Here is a 14,103-nt window from a genome sequence, read left to right as displayed (position 1 = left end):
TGTTTAAGCCTTGAGACAATTGAGAAATGGATTGTGTATGATTGCCATTGAGGGTGAATGGATAAGACAAAAGATTTAATACTTTGAACGGGGTATGGTAGTAGGTGCCAGGCACGCAGATTTGTGTGAAGAACTGCAACGCTGCTGTCTTTTTCACATTCAACAGTTTCCCGTGTGTATCAAGAATGGTTCACCACCCAAAGGACATCCAGCCAACTTGACACAAACGTGGGAAGCATCGGAGTCAACATGGGCCAGCATCCCTGTGGAACGCTTTCAACACCTTGTAGAGTCAACATGGGCCAGCATCTAGGTCTGTGGCGGCCATGACATTTTGTCAGCTGATTATTGTCATGCAAAAGACTGGCGGACTCACAGTAATTTACCGCTAATTAACATAAACATGTTTAGCATCTCCAAGCAACCAAACCTGCTGATGTGCCTTTGGAACATCTACATTTAAAAAAAGTAGAATAAACCCATTTAATACACACCATCACCGTAGATCCTTTATTTATTTTAGGCAGATCTAAAGATTTCAGAAGAACAGGATATGAAATTGGCGTACTGTATGTTATCTGGCTGTGCTCCATGCCGTAGGCTATAGGCTTGTTCATTTAGCAGACAAGATATTGTTTAGAGGTCCCGTGCCATTATTTTACATTATATGATTTTATAGTAAGAAAAATATATAATTGAACATGGCTGAATAAAATAGGATATTTTTCCCCATTCCGGTGCGAGTGCTCATAAGAACTGGCTATGTCAAACGTAAACAGAATTATTACGAACAGGCCCTATACACTAGATTTACAGTTATTTGGCAACTTTAGCTGTGAATGATACAAACCTTAGAATTTCGTAGAAATCAAAAGATATAGTCTGCATGACATGATTATAGACTATTTGAGAAAGTAGTTAAATAAATCTTGTGATCTGTGCCTTACCTCAGACTGCATACGCTGTTCTCTCATCAAGTCATCAGATTTTTACCCATCTGTCACGTCCTGACCTTAGTTCCTTTTTTATGTCTCTATTTTGGTTTGGTCAGGGCGTGACTTGGGGTGGGCATTCTATGTTTTGTACTTCTATGTGTTTGGCCTGGTATGGTTCCCAATCAGAGGCAGCTGTCAATCGTTGTCTCTGATTGAGAACCATACTTTAGGTAGCCTGTTCCCGCCTGTGTTTGTGGGTAGTTATTTTATGTTTTCTGTTTTGTTTCACCTGACAGGACTGTTTCGTTTCTTACATTCTCGTTGTTATTTTTGTTTCGTGTTCTGTTATATTAAAATATTAACATGGACACTTACCACGCTGCGTGTGGGTCCGATCTTGACTACTCTTCCTCAGACGAAGAGGAGAATCGTTACACCATCAGACTATTTTCTATTTAATCTCGTCTTTACTAATATGTAATGTTTTGTTTTTTTTTCCCGATTTAGACCGTCCCATTATCAAAGGGGCAGGAACAGGGGCAAGGTAAAAAAAATAAGTGTTGTCCACATGCACTCAAATAGCGAATGGAGGCCTTTCCCACCAGGTAGGCTACTTACTATATTAACCTCCTGTATCAACCACAGGTCGAGGAACATGCAGCCGCTGCTTCCCGACAGGTGATATTCCGCCCAAACTCTGTGTATGTTATGTGCTTTCCAACCCTGTTCCTGCAGCTACCCTGTGTTTCATCTGGGAAACCAAGTGAAATGTGTTCAGGAACATCCACAGTAACATGTTTTCACGATGAAACATATTTCACTAAACTGTTGACAGGCTCTCTCTCTCTCTCTCTCTCTCTGCGTGCTGAAGAAAGGAATGAAGGAGAGAGGGGAGGAAATAGAAACGCAAGGTGGTGAGACATCCTGTAGCTAAAAGGTAATGCGTCAGCCTATTAATAAATGACCTATTACCAGGCTATTCAAAATCTGTAACCGTAGGCTTAGCCGCCCCACACAATCATTGAGCCAACAGCATCGCCTAGGCCCAGACTCATGAACGTTTGAACCATAACATAAGGTAACCATGCATAATAACACAGCCTACACTCAGAGGCATTACTACAGTTTAGGCTAGACCAATTATGTACCAAAGACATCTTAAAATCAATTTGGTTTTATGTTTTTCTACTCGGTTTCAACCTATTGATGAACTTCTTTCTTCAAATATGCAGTAGGATATATTGCATAACGGCACAATCATTATTTAAATATTTTTTCCCCCTTTCTTCATCTTCAAGGTTAGTCCTATGAATATGCATCAACTCTAATATGCATATGGTTGTTTTGAATGAATCATCACCTTAGAAAGCGCTGTCCATTTTGTTGTTGTTTGGCTTTGAAACAACATGCACAACGACCATGTTTTACACTCAGTTTCAACCTGTTGTTGAACTTCTTTCTTCAAATTGATCAAATCACAGTGACATGAGTTTTAAAAGAATGATACTGTTTTGATGATCAGTGTTTGATGTGATTTTATAATTGTATTTGCTTTGATGTCAGAGTTGTTAGAGACAATAGAGCCCCTGAGTACTAGGCCATTAGGACCTGATGGAGGGACAATAGAGCCCCTGAGTACCAGGCCATTAGGACCTGATGGAGGGACAATAGAGCCCCTGAGTACCAGGCCATTAGGACCTGATGGAGGGACAATAGAGCCCCTGAGTACCAGGCATTTAGGACCTGATGGAGGGACAATAGAGCCCCTGAGTACCAGGCCATTAGGACCTGATGGAGGGACAATAGAGCCCCTGAGTACCAGGCCATTAGGACCTGATGGAGGGACAATAGAGCCCCTGAGTACCAGGCCATTAGGACCTGATGGAGGGACAATAGAGCCCCTGAGTACCAGGCCTTTAGGACCTGATGGAGGGACAATAGAGCCCCTGAGTACCAGGCATTTAGGACCTGATGGAGGGACAATAGAGCCCCTGAGTACCAGGCCATTAGGACCTGATGGAGGGACAATAGAGCCCCTGAGTACCAGGCCATTAGGACCTGATGGAGGGACAATAGAGCCCTGAGTACCAGGCCATTAGGACCTGATGGAGGGACAATAAGAGCCCTGAGTACCAGGCCATTAGCAACCTGATGATAATTAGCAATTTGAGTACTACCAACGCATGTTCAGAGCGCATAAGAGGAGATTACCGTGACTCAATGGTCACATAGAATTTTAGTGCGGTCATGACTCATGACTGCCGGTGTGTCGGCAACTCAATGTTAGGAAGATGTTCCTTATGTTTGGTATACTCAGTGTAGATGCAGATCATACACACAGATAGAGATTCTGATCAATAACAACACGACTGGGTATCAGGTTCTGCTCTTGAGCTACTTTTTTTTAATATGTTGACATGGGATTAAAGTGTCACTCAGTTGGTTCTGACCAAAAGCATGGATACTATTTCTACAGAACAGTGTTTCTTACTTGTATCTTCCCACTTTAACCCAGAGGATGTCCTTGAAGTGTGGTTTCTTCCCGGCCTTGCAGTCGTTGCAGAACCAGCTCCCCTCGGGCATCTCGATGTTCAGACACTCTTGGTGGAAGGCAGCAGGACAAGACTCGCAGCACAACAGACTGCCCCCTGCAGGGAGAAAGGAGAAGGTGCAGCTCAAACACCAAGTCAACCAGATCTGACCCAATGACCTCAGGACAGGAGGCTGAATGCTTCTTTTCACTTTGTTTCACTTCAATCTGTTTAACTCTGTGAGGAGTGTAGGTCCTCCACATATGATTTCCACCACACTCCTACTCCTGTTATTACTCTACTTCTAATAACAATACCACCACATTTGTACACGGGTTCCTTCCTCCTTGCATAATGGACTCTGCAACACTGACAACACTCAAATCAACCAACCAATCAAGTCCAATTTATCAAGAAGGGAGCAAGTAGTAGAGGTTAATGGTTCACTGTCTCAGGCAAAACCAATGAGTTGTGGCGTTCTGCAGGGGAGCGTGCTTGGGCCTCTGCTGTTTTTATTGTATATTAACGATATGAAAGATGCTCGTTCTTGCCGACTTTTTCTTTATGCGGATGACTCTGCACTTCGGGTGTCTAACAAAAGTAAAACTATGTTGGAGAGAATACTTAGCTTATTATCTCCAAGTCATTTGCTAATGGTAGTAAGCTATCTCTGCACTTAGGGAAAACTGAAGCAATTATTTTTGGATCCAGACCTAAATTGTGTAGGTCGTCTGAAATCAGAGTGGAGTTAGGGGGTGAGGTGCTGTCTACTAAAACCTCTGTTAGCTACTTGGGATGTATCCTTGATGGAAGCTTGGGAGGTGTGAGCATGGCCAATAAGGTGCTAGGGAAGGTTAATGACAGGATTACGTTTTTGGATAGAAAGACCAAGCTGCTTGATAAGGACTCCATGAAAGTGCTAGCTACTGCCCACATTCAATGCCATTTTGACTATGCTAGTACTTCCTGGTTTGAGGGCTTATCTAAAACTTATGAAGGGGAAGCTCCAGATAGCCCAGAATAAGCTGATCAGGGTAGTATTGAAGGTGAGTCCACATACTCACATAGGCAGGAGCTGCTTTCAGGAACTAAACTGTCTGCCTGTTGAGGCTAGGGTGTCCCAGATTAGCCTGGGTTTGGTTTACAGGAGTATTTATGGCCCTGCGCCCAGATATCGAAGTGATTACTTTCCCCGTGTTAGGGATGCACACAATCACAGCACCAGAGCAGGTGTTTCTGATGTGTGCTTATATTCAGGAGTAATGCGGGGAAATGCAGCGTGATGATAGTCCATATTTAATGGGATACTTAAACACAGAACAAAAGCAATAAACCGACAGAAAGGAACGAAGACGAAACAGTCCCGTAACATGAACACTAACACATAGGAACACTGGAAACAGGAACAATCGCCCACAAAATACCCAAAGAATATGGCTGCCTAAATATGGTTCCCAATCAGAGACAACGATAGACAGCTGCCTCTAATTGAGAACCAATCTAGGCAACCATAGACTTACAAAAACACCTAGATAGGATACACCCCCATAAACATACAAAGCCCCTAGACAAGACACATAAACATACAAAGCCCCTAGACAAGACAAAAACACATACATCACCCATGTCACACCCTGACCTAACTAAAATAACAAAGAAAACAAAGAATACTAAGGTCAGGGTGTGACACTTGTATACTGGAGCCTCAGACTGGAATGAGTTGCCTCTGCCTATAAAAACAATGTCCTCTCTGGGCAGCTTTAAAAAATAAAGTAAAAATATGTTTGATGTCCTCTGTGCCCATATGAATAACCCCTATGATGTAACTGGAATGATGAGATAGATGTTCTTCTTCTATGCTTTTGGTTTTATTATTTCACTGCTATACTGTGTTCCATCTTGTCCAGCCATCTTGTCTAGCCATCTTGTCTCAAGAGGACCACAATGGAAATAAGTCCCAGACTTTATTGTGTGTTATCCTCGATGATTTTATTAATGTGCATGTATGGCTTTTTCCAAGTTTTATCTATGCTTTTTTTTTATGGTCGAATTAGTAAACTAAACTAAAACATTAACAGCAACCCAACCAGTCACCAACCTTCTGAGCAGACAAAGCACCAGCTGACGTTGATGTGTTCGTGGTTCTTGTAGTTCTTGCGGGGAATGAAGTGGTTGGGACACAGGAAGCTGTTGTTGGCCAGGACTACACTGCCCGCCGCCATACAGTAGTCATTAGCGTGGTACGCCACAGGGCAACGCACACAGCGGGTCAGACGACCTAGAAGAGGAATACAGGTCAAAAACAACAAACACCAAGCATCTCTACAGCCATGTTAGAATCTAGGATCCCATCCCAGACAAGCATCTCTACAGCCATGTTAGAATCTAGGATCCCATCCCAGACAAGCATCTCTACAGTTAGAATCTAGGATCCCATCCCAGACAAGCATCTCTACAGCCATGTTAGAATCTAGGATCCCATCCCAGACAAGCATCTCTACAGTTAGAATCTAGGATCCCATCCCAGACAAGCATCTCTACAGCCATGTTAGAATCTAGGATCCCATCCCAGACAAGCATCTCTACAGTTAGAATCTAGGATCCCATCCCAGACAAGCATCTCTACAGCCATGTTAGAATCTAGGATCCCATCCCAGACAAGCATCTCTACAGTTAGAATCTAGGATCCCATCCCAGACAAACAGACCAGCAGTAATGTTTGTAGCTAATCTTAGTCCTCCAATCACATTACAGGTTTTCAACCTACTTGATACGTTTCAATTCTACTGTAGCAATCGGTTTTCCATCCCATAAAAATCACATTCAAATCGACTCTAACCGTGCCACTTCCAATTGTAAACAGAACCTACAGTGTAGATCTATTTCTCCTCTGTCCTGGGGGGAAGTAACACGGTGCGGTACTTGAGCCTATCACAATAATTCACACAAAATGTCCAGAAAACTGGAGGCCTTCAATACCACTATTTATCATTATTATATGTCAGAGAGATGAACAATTAGCGAATGGACTTGAAAAACAGGTGGTTTAGCCTCCGCTGCCAAAACGCAACCTGGTTCGACGAGAACACCGACATTTTGTCAAGGCAGAAATAAGTTGCTGATACAGCGACACGCTCGGACAGCAGGGAACGCATAAAATCTGGCCTAATGACAATCGGCAAATGTCATTACCCTTTTTGGTGTAATATTCATCACTGTTTGGAGGCTGGAAATACTGAACGTTCAGAGAGGATGAACGGGCAGCAGAGAGGATGAACGGGCAGCCGAGAGGATGAACGGGCAGCCGAGAGGATGAACGGGCAGCCGAGAGGATGAACGGGCAGCCGAGAGGATGAACGGGCGGCCGAGAGGATGAACGGGCGGCCGAGAGGATGAACGGGCGGCAGAGAGGATGAACGGGCGGCAGAGAGGATGAACGGGCGGCAGAGAGGATGAACGGGCGGCAGAGAGGATGAACGGGCGGCCGAGATGAACGGGCGGCCGAGAGGATGAACGGGCGGCCGAGAGGATGAACGGGCGGCCGAGAGGATGAACGGGAGGCCAAGAGGATGAACGGGCAGCAGAGAGGATGAACGGGCAGCAGAGAGGATGAACGGGCAGCAGAGAGGATGAACGGGCAGCAGAGAGGATGAACGGGCAGCAGAGAGGATGAACGGGCAGCAGAGAGGATGAACAGGCAGCAGAGAGGATGAACGGGCATCCGAGAGGATCAGCCGAGAGGATGAACGGGCAGCAGAGAGGATGAACGGGCAGCAGAGAGGATGAACGGGCAGCAGAGAGGATGAACGGGCAGCCGAGAGGATGAACGGGCAGCCGAGAGGATGAACGGGCGGCAGAGAGGATGAACGGGCGGCAGAGAGGATGAACGGGCGGCAGAGAGGATGAACGGGCGGCAGAGAGGATGAACGGGCGGCAGAGAGGATGAACGGGCGGCAGAGAGGATGAACGGGCGGCAGAGATGATGAACGGGCGGCCGAGATGATGAACGGGCGGCCGAGATGATGAACGGGCGGCCGAGAGGATGAACGGGCGGCCGAGAGGATGAACGGGCGGCCGAGAGGATGAATGGGCGGCCGAGAGGATGAACGGGAGGCCGAGAGGATGAACGGGAGGCCGAGAGGATGAACGGGCAGCAGAGAGGATGAACGGGCAGCAGAGGGGATGAACGGGCAGCCGAGGGGATGAACGGGCAGCCGAGGGGATGAACGGGCAGCCGAGGGGATGAACGGGCGGCAGAGAGGATGAACGGGCGGCAGAGAGGATGAACGGGCGGCAGAGAGGATGAACGGGCGGCAGAGAGGATGAACGGGCAGCAGAGAGGATGAACGGGCAGCAGAGAGGATGAACGGGCAGCAGAGAGGATGAACGGGCAGCCTGATAAAGGAGACCTTTGAAGTGATTGTTTGACAATCAGATGAAACCTGATGAAGACAGCTTGTCGAAAACGTTCAACATAAAATATTTTTGGGATCCTAGAGCGTGCGGCTCTCCTTTATCTTTGAAGTGGTCCACTCCGCTAGTCAGCACCTCGCCTAAATAGGTGTGCGTTTCTTTCGCCTCTTGACAATATAAAACATCATGACTGGTTGTGTTCATACCACAATAAAAGGTCATACATTATAAAAAAGTTAAATGACAAATCTTTACGACGAGACCCACAGAGATCCTACTGAGTTATTAGTGCACAAATGTTGGTGCGCGCATGCACAAATAGAAGGTCTCGTACCAGGAAGGAAGTAATTCTACTTTACCTCTCTGGTTCTATCAAAGCAGAGTGGAACTGGAACCTACTTTTAGAAGTGCAGGAGTTGAGGGGGTTGGTGATGTGGCAGGACAGACAGACGTGGAGGGAGCAGCGAACCCCTTTATTCTGGGGCTGGGTGGGTGTGTGTTTCAGGATACACTCGTTGTGGTAGAACTTCCCACATACAGGCACCATGCACCTCTTCACACCGTCGCCAGACTTCTTACACACAAAGCACGTGTGGATCCCTGCAATGGAAAGGATACACTCTTAGCTTTGTGATACACCAAAGCAGCTTACATACATTGTGGGTGTAGATACAGAATACCTCTGTCAGATGCAGAGATATGGTCTATGAGCATGGCCGTATCACTGTACAGGTGTAAGAACTCAGTAACACAGTGTTAAGTCAAGGTGAATGTGTGTATAGGCGAGGCTCCACCAGGTGTATATGGCTCCTGTATGGTGCCAGGTAGCCTAGGAACCGAAAGGTTGCTGGTTCGAATCCCGAGCTGACTAGGTGAAACATCTGTGCTCTTGAGCAAGGCATTCAACCCTAATTGCTTGGATAAGAGCGTCTGCTAAATGACTCAAATATAAATGTACAGACAGGTGTATAGGTAGAGACTCACCTATAGTGCATTCACTACAGATAAACTTCCCTCTGGGGGCTTCGGATAGGCTGATACACTGCAGGTGAAACGCCCCACAGCACTGGCCCTCACACAGCAGCAGCTCACCTGTCCTCTCACACACCTGCAAGACACACACAGATATATTGTGTTACGATACTCTCAAATCTCATTCATCACTCGGCTATTGGGAACGTCTATTTCTAAATTAATGTGATGAAAGCCTGGAAATCAAGGTTAGAGCTACTTTGACTGTTTCTGCCTCCACAAAATAGAAAGGTTGTGGCATGTTGTTGGTTGACCTACCTGACAGACATTCTCCTTCATGGACGCAGCTCCTCCTTTCTCTGCTGTGTTCTTCTTAGTGCTGGAGACCAGGGACCCTTCACCAGGTAGGGAGAAACTGTCATTCAGACCAGGAGAGAACACCTGGAGGAGAGGAGAGGTTTTATTACATAAGTTATTACACCGCATATTGGTTAAGGTGTGGGGGCTTAGGATCCTGTTTTACAGTACTGGTACAACTATACCTCAGGTTTGGGTGATCTCTCTCCGTTGGTGTGGCTCTCTCCTCCCACCCCAGGACTGATCTTCTCGGTCTCTTCCTTGGGGGTGAGGAGCACCGTAGGGCTAGAGGGTCGGGCAGGAGAGGAGCCCTGCAGAGAATCCATGCTCTCTGGAGTTGTCAAGCTGGATACAGGCACTTCTTTCTTGACAGACTTAACCTGTCATAGAAATGAGATAATTAGATCCGTTTCAGAGTGGTACTGTGGCAGTATAGTTGCGTTAATATGGCTGTTGATTAGTTCATTCGGCCTTACCTGAGTGTCCCCGACTTCTGTCTTCTCCTCTGTCTGTCCACTCTGCTTCTTCAACTCCTTCTTCTTTGGAGGACTGAGTGACACTTCTTCTATGGTGCATTCCAGGACCTTGTGAGATGGCTTCCTTGGCCTCTTCCTCTCCAGGGATACTGGGGCTGGGGAATGAACAGACATCTAAATACCACAAATCTACTGTATATGAAAATATGAGGATTTGTTTTCATTATCATAACTACTTTACCAAAATATCTACTTTCCCTACAGAACAACAGTACTCTCCCTATGGAACTCCTCTCACCAATGGAACTCCTCTCACCAATGGAACTCCTCTCACCAATGGAACTCCTCTCACCAATGGAACTCCTCTCACCAATGGAACTCCTCTCACCAATGGAACTGCTCTCACCAATGGAACTGCTCTCACCAATGGAACTGCTCTCACCAATGGAACTGCTCTCACCAATGGAACTCCTCTCACCAATGGAACTGCTCTCACCAATGGAACTCCTCTCACCAATGGAACTACTCTCACCAATGGAACTCCTCTCATCAATGGAACTGCTCTCATCAATGGAACTGCTCTCACCAATGGAACTCCTCTCACCAATGGAACTCCTCTCACCAATGGAACTCCTCTCACCAATGGAACTACTCTCACCAATGGAACTCCTCTCACCAATGGAACTCCTCTCACCAATGGAACTCCTCTCACCAATGGAACTACTCTCCCTATGGAACTACTCTCCCAATGGAACTACTCTCCCAATGGAACTACTCTCCCAATGGAACTACTCTCCCAATGGAACTACTCTCCCAATGGAACTACTCTCCCAATGGAACTACTCTCCCAATGGAACTACTCTCCCAATGGAACTACTCTCCCAATGGAACTACTCTCCCAATGGAACTACTCTCCCAATGGAACTACTCTCACCAATGGAACTACTCTCACCAATGGAACTACTCTCACCAATGGAACTACTCTCCCAATGGAACTACTCTCACCAATGGAACTCCTCTCACCAATGGAACTCCTCTCACCAATGGAACTCCTCTCCCTATGGAACTGCTCTCACCAATGGAACTGCTCTCACCAATGGAACTGCTCTCACCAATGGAACTGCTCTCCCTATGGAACTGCTCTCACCAATGGAACTCCTCTCACCAATGGAACTCCTCTCACCAATGGAACTCCTCTCACCAATGGAACTCCTCTCACCAATGGAACTCCTCTCACCAATGGAACTCCTCTCACCAATGGAACTCCTCTCACCAATGGAACTCCTCTCACCAATGGAACTCCTCTCACCAATGGAACTACTCTCACCAATGGAACTACTCTCACCAATGGAACTACTCTCACCAATGGAACTACTCTCACCAATGGAACTACTCTCACCAATGGAACTACTCTACCAATGGAACTACTCTCCCTATGGAACTACTTTCCCCAATGGAACTACTTTCCCCAATGGAACTACTTTCCCCAATGGAACTACTTTCCCCAATGGAACTACTTTCCCCAATGGAACTACTTTCCCCAATGGAACTACTTTCCCCAATGGAACTACTTTCCCAATAGAATATATCTGCCTCGTGTATTACATAAGACATAATTGCCGTATGAGACACGTTTTTGGAGATGTTGCTTACCAGAGGGCAGAGGAGGATTTGTCACATCTGATGATGTTGATTCAATAGAGAAAGAGGTCACTGCTGAGGGTTGTTTGGATAATGATTTTATAACACGGTGGAGGACATCTTGAGACAGACTCTGTTTCAGCCCTGCTCGGGCCTTGGTGCTGGCTAGCTCTCCAGAGTTAGGGTCAGGGGTCGTGATGGTTGGCTCTCCAGAGGTAGGGCCAGGGGTGGGGCTGGCTGGCTCCCCAGAGGTAGGGCCAGGGGTGGGGCTGGCTGGCTCCCCAGAGGTAGGGCCAGGGGTGGGGCTGGCTGGCTCCCCAGAGGTAGGCCCAGGGGTGGGGCTGGCTGGCTCCCCAGAGGTAGGGCCAGGGGTGGGGGTGGGGCTGGGAGTAGAGGTGGATGTTAGCAGGGCTGGGCCTGGAACTGTGGAAGGGCTCAGAGGAGTTTTGGAAGATTCCAGAGGTTTCTTTAGTTTTTTCTTCGGGGAGAAGAATTGTTCCTCCTCTGTGGATTCCAGCAGTCTTTTGCTGGGTTTCCTCAGCCGTTTGTTTTCAGAATGTGCTGTGGGAACAAATAACCAATCAACCAAATCAATCTCTAAAAATAAAAAAGCTAACTGTTGACATAAAACACTGCTAGTACTGAAAGCCATGGCTTACCTGATGTGTCATCTTGCTTCTCCATCCCCAGGTTCAGATCATGGGACCTGATGTGGTCTGGTGTCCCTCCCTGGCCATCTCTGTAGATCCCATTCACCTCCACAGGCCCCTGCGGTGAGGCCACCCCACCTAGGGCACCTGCATCCTTCCCTGGCTTCACCGGCCCCTGCTGAGCAAACGTCTGCCAGCGCTTCTTAGGGGCCACTTTGGTACCCAGGCTCTTGTCGAGGTAGGATGAGGAGTCAACAGCGGAGGGGACAGGAGGAAGAGGAGGGCCGAGGCCAGGCTCAGCCAGGTCAGCGTGCCCAGAGACAAACTCCCTCCCCCAGGCTAGGTCGGCCATCTCGGGAGAGAGACCAGCGATGGTGGCCCGGAGTTTGGCTGGAGGCCTCGGCTTCCTCCGCTGCTGCTTCTCTACCGCGTTCGCCACCATCTGAGCCAGCACTGTTTTCCCTTCAAGTTTGTACGTTTCGTTTTTTATGATGGGTTTATTTTTAGACTTGGGTTTGGCCGGTGTTCTCTTGGTTGTTGGCGAGCTCGCATGCTGGCCGTTTTGGATTTTGGTCCCCGCTGGCATCCAGTCCCCGCCAGCAGCAGCGTTAAGGGGGTCGTCTGGTGGTTGGGCGGTGGGTATTACCATGGGTTCTTCCTTGATGAGGTCTGGCAAGGGAGGCATGGTCAGGGGCTTGCCCTCTTTCTCCCTGGTATCATGCATGTCCTTCAGGAGCATCAGGAAAGTACTGAACTTGTAATTAGGCTCAGGTTTAAAGTTAGTGTTAGAGTCCCCAGAGTCTCTCTCCTCCTTCACTAAGGATTTGAATGACAGCTCCTTGATATCTTGGAAAGTGTCCATGGGAGAGAGAGAGGAGGTGGAGGAAGAACAGGAGGATATGTCTGAGACACTGTTCTCTTCCTTGACCTTAATAGAGGGTATGACAGGCTTACTGGACCCTGGAGTCACATCTTCAGAGTTTTTCCATGATCCGTTGTGGAGGTGCTTCCAATCAGACTCGGGCTGTTTTTTAGGAGAGCTGTGACTAGCAGAGGATCTGGCTTTGTCTGGTGAAGAATCCCTGCTAGTAGAAGACTCTGTTCTGATCTGAACGTTATCGCTCACATCATCATCATCAGAAGAATGCACATTAAGCCTATCGTCTCTCAAGTTTTGGCTTGAGGCCAGCAGAGCCTCTTTGAGTTCCGTCTCCTTCTCTGCTTTCAGGGCCCTGGTCATCAGACGTCTGCTGGCAGGGAGATGCAGAGACTGCTTATCACGATCGTTTTTATTCGTCAGCTCAGAAGAGCTGCCCAACTTCTGTTTTGACTGTAAAACATTTGTGTTTTTTGTAGTTCTGTAATTTAAAAGAGATTTGTTTGCTAAAATGCTTGGAGATGAGGATATAGGAACTACATGCCTAGGAACCACCATGACCACATGTCTGTCTTTGGTCTTTTCAGGAGGAGTAGCCCGCTCCTTCTTGCCCCCTTTCTCTACCTCCTCTTGTGAGGGTTCAGACGGTTTCTCTGTGTCTTCTTTAGCAGGTTTCTCAGACCGTTTGGGACGCACGATGGTTGGTACAGAATCCAGGTCTGCGTATGGAGAGTCCTTAGGATCTTCTTCTTTCAGTGGATCAGCTGCGGCAGCAGGCATCTGGTTGGCCAAGTCTAGGATGCTTAGTGACTCTGTGGGACTTGCAGCTATATGACCAAAGATCTCTGCCAAACCCTTCCTCTTCTTCTTCTTCTTCTGGCAGGGTTTCTTTTTGCTGCTACTGTCGTTCGCTACGGCCAGGTCGGCAGCAGGGGGATGTTTGTTTCTGTTGGGGGGAGGGCTGAGGGAGGGGGGTGCAGTGAGGTTAAAGGAGGAACAAGAGGGGGCCTCGGATGTTTTTTCATCAGGCAGTGGGGAGGACACCCGCTCTTCACCGTTAAAGGCCATGGAAGAAGAGACAGCAGTATTCTTCAGCAGGTCAGGTAGAAGAAACTCAGCTTCCAGCACACTGACTTTCCACGACTCCAACAGACGCTTGGGTATCTACAGGGGAGAGATGACAAACATGTGGACAAAAGTGGTCAACTGTCAAAGATGTCCTTATTTCTAAACTATATGGAGTTGTTGTCT

The 14,103-nt window shown here is 47.4% G+C and overlaps 1 protein-coding gene across 2 annotated transcripts in view; it reads right to left on the bottom strand.

Annotated features, from left to right (window-relative positions):
- LOC110489176 (histone-lysine N-methyltransferase, H3 lysine-36 specific) overlaps positions 1–14,103 on the bottom strand; it is a 44,678-nt gene that overhangs the window by 25,737 nt on the left and 4,838 nt on the right. For both annotated transcript variants that reach the window (XM_036943387.1, XM_036943386.1), the window contains exons 5-13: positions 11,985–14,016; positions 11,338–11,886; positions 9,685–9,839; positions 9,394–9,588; positions 9,170–9,292; positions 8,864–8,987; positions 8,279–8,479; positions 5,565–5,744; positions 3,427–3,583 (exon numbers count right to left, since the gene is read on the bottom strand). In XM_036943387.1, the coding sequence (XP_036799282.1) occupies positions 3,427–3,583; positions 5,565–5,744; positions 8,279–8,479; positions 8,864–8,987; positions 9,170–9,292; positions 9,394–9,588; positions 9,685–9,839; positions 11,338–11,886; positions 11,985–14,016 (3,716 nt within the window). The remainder of the gene's footprint in view (positions 1–3,426; positions 3,584–5,564; positions 5,745–8,278; positions 8,480–8,863; positions 8,988–9,169; positions 9,293–9,393; positions 9,589–9,684; positions 9,840–11,337; positions 11,887–11,984; positions 14,017–14,103) is intronic.

The sequence above is a fragment of the Oncorhynchus mykiss genome, chromosome 14 (genome assembly GCF_013265735.2).
Source record: "Oncorhynchus mykiss isolate Arlee chromosome 14, USDA_OmykA_1.1, whole genome shotgun sequence".
Classification (NCBI taxonomy): domain Eukaryota; kingdom Metazoa; phylum Chordata; class Actinopteri; order Salmoniformes; family Salmonidae; genus Oncorhynchus; species Oncorhynchus mykiss.
The sequence above is the reverse complement of the archived record's forward strand: the minus strand, read 5'-3'. Positions and strand labels throughout refer to the sequence as shown.